General features: G+C 40.0%; 1 protein-coding gene across 1 annotated transcript in view; it reads right to left on the minus strand.

The window, feature by feature from the left end:
• Positions 1 to 4397, minus strand: part of TRANK1 (tetratricopeptide repeat and ankyrin repeat containing 1) — a 40604-nt gene extending 36207 nt beyond the window's left edge. The window contains exons 1-4 of the mRNA XM_031059584.1: positions 4264 to 4397; positions 3100 to 3223; positions 1800 to 1950; positions 711 to 829 (exon numbers count right to left, since the gene is read on the minus strand). Of these exons, the coding sequence (XP_030915444.1) occupies positions 711 to 829; positions 1800 to 1950; positions 3100 to 3223; positions 4264 to 4397 (528 nt within the window). The remainder of the gene's footprint in view (positions 1 to 710; positions 830 to 1799; positions 1951 to 3099; positions 3224 to 4263) is intronic.
• Positions 4398 to 12838: the final 8441 nt, after the last annotated feature.

Consider the following 12838-nt stretch of genomic DNA (forward strand, 5'->3'; position numbering starts at 1 on the left):
CTTTCCCCCTAACTCTCCCAGGCAAGGCTTGGCCCTTTTTAAAACACACTTTCTCTAAGGCACCACCACATTGGCTGAGCCATGCCCTAAAATAGGGCCATTGGAGCCACCTGGAAGTGACACAGCTCCAGCCACTCCTCACATGTGCCCTGCTGGCCCTACTGCCAGCACCTCACCAACAATACAGGTGTAACTGTGACAATGATCAATTTTTTCCACAGCTAACAGAGGACTAAAATAATTTCAGATGATCCACCTTCTGATTTCTCTAAACTACCTGGTTTTGCTCAACAACCATGTATACTTCCACTGAGATGCTCCTTTATTGTGGGTCTTTCACAGACAGTTTCAAAAATCCAGCTTGTCATACAGAAGGAAAAGTAAAAGGACCACAAATAAATTTGTATTTTTTCCCCTCTAATTTGAATATTATTGAATTGAATAGTGACTCTAGGTGGTACTATAAGAGACAACAGATAGCAGCAAGAGACAAGCAGGATTTCAAGTCCATCATATCCCTTTCAGAAATGAGTTTCAGAAATTATTTATCACTAAAAGCATTCTTCCAAGTATTAAAAATCAAGACATTTGAACCAGACAGCAATACATATTCACAGTTTTGGCTTTTAAAGGTAACACAAACTTATGCTGAAGTGGTAAGACATGAGTGCCCAATGCGCAGCAGGAGGTGACACGGTGAACACACTTACCCGCCACTTCCCTTTCTGGGCCAGCCTTTCTATCACTGCTTGCCAAATCAGTGCATTGAAATGTGCACTGAAGATATAATCATATGCAGGGTAGAAAGCTTGTGGCAAGATTTGTTCATCTGCAAGAATAAGCAATAGAGAAGAATATTTGTTATACGCAGCACTTCAAAGGTCGGAGTGTCCAACTAAATTACTTCATTGCACAGAGATCATTTTAGCACTGGGTAATACCCAGGGGATTGCCCAGTGAGGGTTTAAGAAATGCTGGTCACCCAACTGATTCAGCAACCTGCTTATCAGTGGCCAGACTTCATTAAACAAGGGGGAAAAAATTAATCCCTGCTCTCAAGAAACACCTCAAAGCCCCAAGGCATGTGAACCTCATGGCAATTCTTCCACTTATGGGTCAATCAGCTACTGACTCTGCAACCAGGAATCAAGGACCTTAGTGTAGGGCTACAGGCTCAGGAAAAGGCAGCAGAGGCACAACCTGAAATCTCCTGACATGCCTGTAGGGCCATCAGACAAAGCCTAGAAAGCAAGTACAGGAGGAGAGACTGAGGAGAGAGGGCAGGGAGACAGACGATGGACATTGCTGAAAAACACCCATACAATGCCACAGGAAGGCCACATTTCCTCTTTTCATTGATATCCATTAGTAGCTGTGGGAAAGTCCTCCACACTGAAATTGTAACAAAGTTTAAACTGCCAATCTTCTGATTATTTTCAAATCTACCTGGCTAAAAAAAAGCAGGGTGGTCTGGACGAAACCCACTTAAAGCGTCTGGGATCTGGAGCTCCAAATCTCCAATCTTGTCCTCCTGACTGTAAATTTTGACCTTTTCAAACTATTCCATAATTGACATGTTCCTGTGAGACAACTCACTCCCCTGCATTGTTTTGAGATTGCTGGTGTCTGCTGTATGCAAACTGGACCAAGTTCACCACACCCTCAGTATGTTCATAATCCTCAAACAGGCTTGACACACTGAAGGATCAAAGGAATGATCTCACAAAGCACGTGCTACTAAGCGTCGTCATCACAACTGAAAGGCTCATAGAAAAATTAAGGTCTTAATTTGAGCTTACCATTGACACTTATAAAGATTCCTGCTATAAACTCAGCAATTTGAGTTTGATCTGAAGAAGAATTCAATAGAGCCAGACCTCTGTGGAACATAGAAACTGCCTCATTAGACTTTGATAACATGATGAATGAGTGGCCAGCTCTATAATAAGCCTGAAAAAAAAAGGAGAAAAAAAGACAATGAGAAAATATTCTGAGATATTTACTACCAAAAAAAAAAGTTGTTGCTCTTTTTTTTAATTCTCACATTATGTTATAAAAATGACATATAGTACTATTTCCACAGCTTCTTATACATAGATCCAAACAAAAAAAAAAAGTGAAATAAACTATTTTATTCTAATTCCTTGAAATGCACAATATGTTCCTGATATTATCACAGATACTAAAAGTGCAATCCTGAAATTCAAAGCTTGGAAAATAACTACAGGATGAAAGACCTACTTTCAGCAGCTGTATGTTAACCTCCTCTGGACAATACTGAGGTTTTTTTGTGTCACAAGGTTCAGAATATATATTTATGTTTCTGCATCACTGCATTTTGCAGTATTTCTTTCCCACAATCAATATATTCTTCAGCCAATAGCACCTGAACGTGTTTATATTCACCCTGAATTAGATTGTACTGAGTTCAGAGTCCTAGTGGAGTTAATTTGTTGAAATCAGATAACTGGCATGTTGCAACACAGCACATGTTAAATGGGTATTTGGATGCAATTTCACCATATCTAAATAAAAAATGTTCTACTAAAGGCTCCAGGAGTCTTTAGTGGTTAGATCAGAAGACTGTTTATTGCCCATAAAAGCCAATCAAAGAGTAGACTGTGTATCATAAATACTGTACAGCTCCTACTTATTCCTAGCTACTTGAGTCAAAGTGTACTTAATCAATGTGTATTTAATCACAAGCCAAGTGTAATGTATTGTTCTGTCCCTTGGAAATACAATATGACCTCGGTCACCAAGTACCACTCCCAGGAACTGGAGACTCATTAACGTGTAACCCTTGTTTGGAATATTGGCAGTTACATTTCTTGAAAGCATTGGTACAGAGAGAACCAGCATCTCCTGGTGCAAAAGGGAGCTGCTACATTTCATAAAAATACTATTACAGCTGTGACTCTGATGCTTATGTGTAGAATCAAACACTGATTCTGGAATATTACGCTATATTTACTCATCACGCCCCAAAGTAAAAATACAATAAAAAGAAGATCATGAGACCATTATTAAATAAAAAATAAAATAAAATAAAAAAGCAAGGAAGGCATGCAAAAACTGCCAGCTTAAGCATCTGAATACCTTAACATACTTCGGATCCCAGTTCAAGCTTTGGCGGGCTAAAACCACTGAATCCTTCCATTTGCCCAGGCAGTACAAGGCAGTTGATTTGTTGCACAACAGCACAGCTATGTCCTGGGAACACCTAAAGATATGGTTTTGGAATGACTCTTTATTCACTTGAAAAAGGATCAGACTTTATAGTTAGTAATATGAATAAATTTAAAAACTGACACGTATCACCCACCTGACAAAATAAGAGGTAAAAAATGTAGTTGTAGATAATAAAGATAATTTGAATGAATATTGGCTAAAAAGTGTCTTAGAGACATCCTAATGATACCTAAGTGATACCCATAGTGATAAACTGGTGTCTTCTGAAGCAGAAAGCCAAGCCATTGGAATAATGAAGTATGAGGATTTAGCAAGAGTTCAGACCACCTCAATACACCTATATATGGCTCAGTGAAAGCCAGCAGCCAGGAATAGGGGAAAACAGACCCATGAATCGAAGCTGTGGGATGGAAAGAGTACTAAACACATTTTGGTCACCAAAAAAACAACCTCAATGTATTTTAGTGTATCACCACTTGGTGAAGTCAAGAGAAAAATCCACATTTAAAATAAATGAGTGGCCGGTGTTAAATTAGGTTAACAGCAGTGTTAATATACAGGAGTAATGAATATTTAATAGTTAACATAATACTCAACTATTTAATCATTAATAACATTACCAACTTATATTAACTGATGAAAAGCACTTAAAAGTGCATCTGGAAAGTAATACCCAAAGGAATCTTCTGCTGAAAAACTATTTTTAACAAGTCGCAGAATACCGAGAATGACCCAATAACAAGAACAAAGTAACCTGCATGAATCATTTTACAGATAATCAGATGATTCATGTAACAACAGCCCAGCATATGGCAAAATCGCAGCATTTGAGCTTTAATTTATAATTGCTATTTATGTAAAAATATTCAGATTTAAGTCACTAATTAATCGCTCACATAAATGTAAGGAAGAGAAGAACTATAAAACTGGTACACTAAAGAGAGTGAAAAAAGGTACAAGAAAATCAAGTGTTAGGTCAAAAAACAGTTTTGAATTCACTGTGCAACTGTACATATTTACATATTTCAGGCTTGTCTTATGGGTTACATCTCATAATTCAAGAATACTTACGGGACCCATTGCATTAAATAACCAAGTGTTTGTAGAGCTTCATCATAGTTTTTGATGGCCAATGAATAATTTCCATTTTTAAAATCCTGGTTCCCAGCTTGCCTCTTCAACTGTGCATATGTCATGGGATCCATGCTAAGGAAAGCAAAAAAAGAAAGAAAAAAAAATTAATCAAACAAAAGCACTGACTTTTGAGACATTTCTTTCCCTAAAATTGACTTAAATTTTCATCTTAGTTTTTGCATATTTGAAAAGGAGGACAAAAGAGCACATCTTTGTTTCCTGCAGTTGGACTAGTAAAATAGAGCTCTTGTGACAGCCTCATTTTTGCTGTTGATGCCTCCTCAACTTTTCATCTACTTTTTAATAAACTTCAGCTAACCAGATCTACCACTGGTATGTATTTTTGTTTCAATTTTTATCCTCGGGTCTTAAACTATATCTTTTAAATTAGGATTCCAAATTATTTCAGTGCGTGAGCACATACTCAACGCAGGAGGAAATATCTGAGAAAACACAGTATTTATATGCTTAAAAAATACATGAAGCTATACATTTTAATTAATTAAACACAAAAGTCATTTGCTTGCTTTTTATTTAGGAGTTTTTTATCTAGGTCCTCTGTTTAGATACTCAACAATCCAATTCATACAGAACTGATAGAAACTTAATTACTGCAAGAAAATATTGCAACATAGTATGGTAATAGTGCTTGAGGACCTTGAATCTGACTTAAGACAGTTATTAAAATGAATACAGGAAGGGGCCAGAGAAAACAAAGGTTGAAACTAGCATCAATTGTAACTTACTGAAAAACTATTTGATCATTAAAATTCTAAAATCTGTGTCATTAAAGAAAGCTAATCACATGGTCAAGCAACTAGATGAAAGAAACAAATGCAAGAAGAAAAGCAGCTATACGTATGAGAAACAGCACACAAGAAACAGACAAGAGAAATATCCAATGCTAAACTGCTGTGTAGAATCCTTCCTCACAGATTGATTTTATTATTAAAAGCTGTTTCCATTACCTGTAAAAACCTGTATGAATCTCACAAATCTCAGTGCAATTAAGTAAGATTAATTCACCAAATAGGAATGCAGAGATTTACTTATTATTAACAGGCCTGCAACAAAACCCATAAAATCTGCAACCTTTGCTACCTGCCAACAGAATGTCAAGGTTTAGTCTGGCAGGCAGCTAAACACCATACAAACCTCAGCTCACTCCCCCACTCCCTGAGCGGATGGGGGAGAGAAATAGGGAAAAAACAGTAAAATTTGTGTGCTGACATAAAGACAGCTTAACATCACAAAAAAAGAAGGAAAAAATACTAATACTTGATACTACTAACAATATATGTAGAATATACAAAACAATTAATGCACAGCAAATGCAATGCAATTGCTCACCACCCCCTGACCAATGTCCAGCCAGTTCCTGGGGAGCAGCATCTGGCCCATTTTCCCTCTTAATTTATACACGACATTCTATGGTAGAGAACATCCATTTGGCCAGTTCAGGTCAGCTGTCCTGGCTGTGTGCCCTCCCAGTTTTCCGTGCTCCCCTGCAGCTGACAGGGAAGCATCAGAAGCTGAGAAGTCCTTGACTTAGGGCAAACACAGCTCAGCAACTACTGAAACATCAGGGGGCTATCAACATCATCCTCGTACTAAATCCAACACACAGCACTGTACCAGCTACTGAGTAGAAAATTATCCCAGCTGAAAGCAGGACTGAAACATATGCAAGATCTCTTGGCTACAGAGCAAACTATATATTTTTAAGTATATGAATTTACAGACAAAGTAAGAAAAACTACTGGTGTATTTTCTCTGCAGTACTCCTCAGGATGAGGCTGAAACACCAGGAATCAGTGCTGTCCTGTGAGCTCAGAGGTATGATGAAGCACACTACAGATGGCACTGTGCCCCTGCATTTATCCAAGCACAAAAAGCACTTTTCAGGCTCACAAGTGCACTAAGCAGATGGGAGAGCAGCAGCCCACAACTCTGAGAAGGCAACAGCAGAAAAACCAGGTGAAACCATAAAGCTCAGATCTGCACTGCTTCAGACTGACTGGGAAATGACCTGTCAGAAGTTACACCTTAACTAAACAAATAAACACTCCGTGATGATGTCTGTAATTGAACCATCAGCTTGCTAATTCCAGGGAAGCACCAAGAACAGATGAAATCCTGGATAAAAACTAAACTCAAGAGAAAGAAGTCCCAGCTACTTGGGGGAGGCACGACAACCAGTCATGCTAGAGGGGTAATTTTTACATTTATCCCAAGCAAATTAAATCATCACTTTATTGAGCAACATATACACAGTATATACTTTAAAAATACTACTTCTACAGACAGCAAATCAAGCGTACTCATAAGATATTCAGAACTTATTTTACACTGCATGGTATGAGCATTATTAAGATGAAAAAACAGAACAAAGGAAAAAATACTAAAATATGGTTCTACCTCATCTTTCGTATAATTCTTTCAGATTTCAATTCTTTATCATCAGGAAGTTTGACAAATTATTTTCTCAAGAATAATACCAAAATAAGTCAGCTACACAGGAGTTTTTTCAAGTAGGAATACACATGAACTGCTGGTTTTCCAAATTAATAGTTTAATTTCAATTTTTTTCTTCTTTTAAAGAAAGCTATGCTTCTACTCAGTGTAATGCTTTTCCCCAGAATTATATTTTTGTCTTACTTTCCTTTGGAACATACTACAAGTACAAGTACAAATAAAAGGTATTTGCAAGATATTTAAAAGATTTTTTTCCACAGTACAGCAGAAGCAGCAATGAGCATTTTAAAAGGACTTTCCAACGTGTCCTGTGCCGATAAATTTTGGAACTGAACTCTCTGTTTTAGATCAGAAGGCAGCATGCCCTCCCCTTTCCAGAGAGCAGGAATTTTCACCAGAACACAAGTTCTCATCCTTTTCCAGAACTGGAGTTTCCCAGCCAAAACTTCAAACTGTAGATCATATAAATAACTGGGTTGTCTGCTGCAGGCTTTAGCAACTATACCCAAGTTTGCAGACCAGAGAGATACACTGGGCATGCAGACCTGACATCTAAGTTAATGATCCAAAAGAACTGCTGTGCAGGCTAGCACAGCATGTCTTCCTATTGCCCAACATCTTCCTGCAGCACAAACAATTTTAACTCAAAACCAATGGACTAACTGAGGGCCTATTATGTAAAGTCTATCAAGCGTGAGGATCATTAAACAAAACTGTTGTCTATTACTCTGCCTGAACTGGCACAGGTGAAAGACACAGCTGTATCTGGATATAACTACAGAAAGATTTTTTGGGGGTGAGTGCTATGGGTTAACCCCAGTGGGCATCTAAGTGCTTGCATGCTCCCACCCCCAGTGGGATGGGGAAAGAGAAAAGGAAGAAGTAAAACCAAAAAAATTATGGGTCAAAATAAAAATTGCTTAGTAACCAAGAGAGACCTGGAAGAGAGAAAGATAACGGAAGTGATGGAAAAGCAATCATTAACCACCCCCCTGACACGGAATAATGCCCATGTTCCCAAGACAGGGAAGGCTAATCCCCCTAAGTCCCCTCCTCTCCATTACCATTGCTGAGCATGATGCCACATGGCATCCCTTCACTCAGTTTGGGTCATCTGCCCAGCTGTGCCCCCTCCCAACCTCCTGTGCACCCCAAACCTATCCACTGGGAGGCCAAGTGAGGAACAGAGAAAGCCTCAACACTGTGCAAACATTGCTCAGCAATAGCTAAAACATTACTGTGCTATCAGCATTATTTTGCTCACAAATTTAAAGCCCCATACCAGCTACTATGAAGAAAATTAACTCCCTTGCACCCAGACACATGTTGCCCTCATGAAGCAGGGATTTCTCCTAAGCTATGGAGTCTATGAAACACATAAAGGTGTGGGGACACCCTAAGGTCTGGGAGACCCTTCTCAGTGCACTGCTAAGACCTTATCATTCACAGAAATAAAACAGAAACAAAACAAACAAAAAAATCAAACAGACATTATCTACTCTGTTTACTTTTTTTATGACTCCTGAGACCACCAGCATGAATGTGACAACTAAATGAAGCACATTAATTTTTACTCACAGAATTAAACCAAAACATTATACAGTCAAGTCAGAGACAATCCACTCCAAACGCTACTGCTGCCAGTGGTCAAAATTCCCATTTACTTCAGGTGTCATCAACTCTTGTGTCACTGTGCTGGTCAGTGTCCCACTGAACTGCTTCAGTCAGTCAGACTGCTTTCAGAAGCAGGGAGCTTTAGAGTGGTTACAATGCTAAGTTTTGATTTCTCTTGCTTCAGAAGATAATTTTGAAAACACAAATGGAGGCTGGCCAGAAAAGCTATTTGTCACTATTGAAAAATGTTGTGTTCCTTATGCCAGCTCTGGGTCCCAAGAGGCCAGCTTGTGCTTTCTGAACATCTGAAGCTGGCAGTGCTAAAAACTTTAGAAATCTGAGAGCAAACCCAACCCTTCGGTTTTTCTGTCTGCATCTGCTTTACCCATTTTAAAAAGAGAAACTGCATGATACTGTTTAATTCACGGGAAAAAAAATAGAAGGCCTTCACAGCCATGCTCTTAATTATTTTTGATTGTGAAAGTTAAGCCCTAAGGATCCATCCCTATGGCATTACTCAGTGGTAGGATAATGTTTTTATTCTCCAAGCACAGTAGATCTCCATAGTGCAAGGAACAAATGAAATACAGCAATGTTAGGAGTTCTGCATCTGAATTAAAAGAATGGTGACAAATAAGACTCCTCCTATTTCCAGGAAATTTGACTTCTAAAGACTGTGCTTTTCTCAGTCCTATTAAGCAGACAAATCATTCCTTCCTCCTTGTTAACCCAAGCAGCAGACATTACAAACTTGGTTGGAAAAGAAAAAGCCCAACAATGAATGCATCTACACTGTGGCTGAGTTACAACTAAATACATTTCATCAGCATTCAAATAATTCATGTTTTCTCAACAGGAAACCTCAGGGCTCCATTAGCTCTCCTTCAACAAAAGCATCCAAGAGCATGATGCCAAGAGAGGACTGTCATGTCACCTCTTCTGCTACACCAGAGGGACCCCTGCAGCTGCATGCCCACCACTGGCACCACTGGATGTATGCAGGCAGCCCTGCAGTCACCCAGCAACAGGACACTGCATTCAGGTCTTCCAAATGACACCTTCCTTGTGACCTGATATAGACAGCTGAATGTCAGGGCAGACCCAGTAAAAGAAGGAAAAACACAGGCCAAGGAGGCTGTAAGTGGCTGTAACTATGGCAGTGCTCTGCCTGCTAGCCAGTTTTACCTGTTCTCCTGACAACAACAGCCACCAAAGACATATTTACAGAACAGTCTCCTTTCCATGTGTAAAAGCCTAACCTTGACAGTGAAAAGCAAGGGAAAATTTACTTCTCTCATTTTCCACTGCATGTTGAAAAGTCAAATGAAAAATCTGGAAATCATCTGTACTTTCAGAGGACAGCCTGAAGAAACAGCACAGACAAAAATGAAGAGCTTATAAGTGACCAGGCTACAAGCAGACATATTTGGAAATCTCATGATGAAGAAAGGAAAGAAGCTGAGATTTAGACATGGACATCCTCATGGATCTGTTTAGTCTGAAAAAGGTCATGGTGGCATTTGTGACTACCTGAACAATATTTTAACTGAATGTTCAGACAATATCTCTCATGAAGAGAGATATTGAAGAAGATGATGATGAACATGAAGATCTCATATTCAGCACTTGTAAAACATGTCAGCTCATGTTGGAGAAACTGGTCAACTCAAATGAAGAGCCTGTAATTTACACAGCTAATCATCAGACATCCCTATAATCAGGGACATATTCAGAGAGATGGACAGAGATAACCTTTTCTATAGATAGAGTCTCACTCAGTCCTATAAAACAAGGAAAAAAATAAAATTCTGTAAGGGGTCACCTTGCTAGATTTGTACCAGACCTTGGAAGTTCCAAAGACCTTTAGCTCCCAGTAAAACCCAACACCACTTGGAAAATAATGAATGAGATTCTAGAGCAGATTTGGATTAGATTAGGGCAAGCAGAGCAGCATAGCAATAGCTTTTTATCAGAAGGTTGTCCTGAACTCAGCACAAATTGGACCAAGTGAAGTTTTCTTTACTGCTTCTGGGCTCCACAGCCAGTCAGCATCCTACACATCACAGAACTCCACAGATAAAGACAGCATGCATCTCTGGAGCTGTGTGCCTCTAAAAAGACAAAACCATTTCCCAGGTAAGTGAATAGAGAGAACATTTTATCAGGTTGTTTCAGTCTGAACTGGACCCCTGTACACAACCTCCATCACTGGACACAAGCAACCCTCAACACCACTTGCAGAATTTTGGTTCTCTAGATACTCTTCCTTCCTAAGTGATCAGGCAGAAGCACTACTAGGGCAATTCAGGCTACTCTTCTGTAGCTTCACCTATGCAGCACCACACTGATTCAGCACACCTTGACAGCACAAAGGATCTCTCACTACTGAGAAGGAATTCTCACCTGACCTGGGTCTAGCAGGCAAGCACTATTTCTGTATTTTGGAAGTCAGCTGTGAGACTTCTAAGCTCTGATGTGCTTTCAAAAGATGTTAAATGGCTGGGGTGAGAGAGCACAGAGTGAGACAGAACATCCCAGCAGCTCTTCATTTTATACCAAGCTTTTCCTTGGAAATGTGCTCTGACTGATGATTGCAGGGCACAGACATTGTCAGAAACAAGATAAACATCCTTATCAACATTTGGCAAATACAGCCCAGATGCAACTAGCACAGATGTCTCAAAGGCCTGTTAACACCTCAAACACCACATACAAAGCAGACAGGGAAGATTTGTGCAAGGTCTGAATAAAACAAGGGGTATAAGCAGAATACACACAACAAGACTCTGGGCTAGGGCCCTGTTCTGGGCAGAGCTGGCCTGAATGACCTCCCAGGGTCCTCTTTTTTTCAGATTACCACTGTATGTTGCTTTTTGTTTGTGGAAACTGTCAGAAAGGAATTATTAACAACAAAACCCAGCCACCTGATGTCTCCAACCAAACTCACAGCTGAAACAGCCTGGCAGCTCAGTTCTTCTTCATGAACCACCAAACTTCTTCTTCATGACCACCAAACAGGAGTACAGAAATGGGACCCAAACCCAGCCAGAAGTTGGGCCAGCCCTGCTGACAAGCAGAAATCCATGCAAAACCTCAAGAAGTGGACACTAAAATGTTACTAATCTTTAGAGCAGAGATTTGTGGTTCAGTTTCACACACGAAATGTACTAGGCAAGTGACAAGTACTAAGGAAGTGACATAGCAAGGAAATGAACATCAGAAGCACGGCACCAGGAACAAGACAACTTTTACAAAAAGAGATGGGTGCACACACCAGCTCTGTACCTACTTCAGACCCTGGGAAACAAGAGTTTCCCACCCATGCATGGACAAGGCAACAGAAACCTGACAAAGCGATGTGACATTCCATGGTCTGGAATATCCCTTTGGACAGTTCCAGTCAGCTGTCCCAACTGCATCCCCTCCTAGCTTTCTGTGCCCTCACCCAGCCTCCCCACTGGTGGGACAAGCTGAAAAACACTTGACTTCGGAGAAGCACTGCTTAGCAACAGCAAAAACATCACTGTTTTGTCAACATTATTCTCATCCTAAATCCAAAGCACAGCACAGTACCAGCTACTAGGAAAAAGATTAACTCTATCCCAGCCAAAACCAGATGACACCTCAGAACATCCTTCCTGCTCTCCTTGCAAGCTGAACTCAGGCCAAGCACATTTGACTAGCCTTCCCTGAAGACAGTTTCACAGCGTGCAGCAGCAACAGGTCTGGCCGTGCTCCACAGCACATCCTGTTTTGTTAACGGAAATAAAACAGGCTTCTTTGCCTTCAGCTTCAAATGATTCTTCCCTCTTTGTAACCCACCAGTAACAAGTCATACCTAGGAAACATAAGGTTGAGCCATGTCTGGAGTTGCTTTTTCAAGAAACACATCTGTTTATACATACAAATACCTATGATTTCCAGTAAATTAAGGAAAGACTTGCATTACCCATTTTATATACAAAAAAATTATGCAAAACCATGTTCAATAGTCTGTTTGCACAGTGTCAACACAAAAACCACCAAAACCTCACAACAGCAGGAAAAGCTAATCTTTCAGTTTCTCTCTGAAACAACAACAGTCTTGAAATCCCTAATCTAGCTCAGCCATACAAGACGTAACTCAGTCCAAGAGGGGGTTGTTTACACTGCCGCAGTTGTTTGCTCAGCCTGGCAATGTTCCTGTCATCATTGTCCTGCTCTTCTTTGCACTGGTGTGGCCTCACCTTGAATACTACGTGCAGTTTTGGACACCACAAATTAAAAAATACATTAAGCTGTCAGAGAGCATCCAAAGGAGACCACAAGAATGGTGAAGGGTCTGAAGAGGAACCTCTATGGGGAGCAGCAGAGGTCTCTTGGTTTATTCAGCCTGAAGGAGACGGAGGAGAGATCTCTTTGCTCTCTGCACCTTCCCCACGAG

Source organism: Geospiza fortis, unplaced genomic scaffold (assembly GCF_000277835.1).
Source record: "Geospiza fortis unplaced genomic scaffold, GeoFor_1.0 scaffold120, whole genome shotgun sequence".
Taxonomy (NCBI): Eukaryota; Metazoa; Chordata; class Aves; order Passeriformes; family Thraupidae; genus Geospiza; species Geospiza fortis.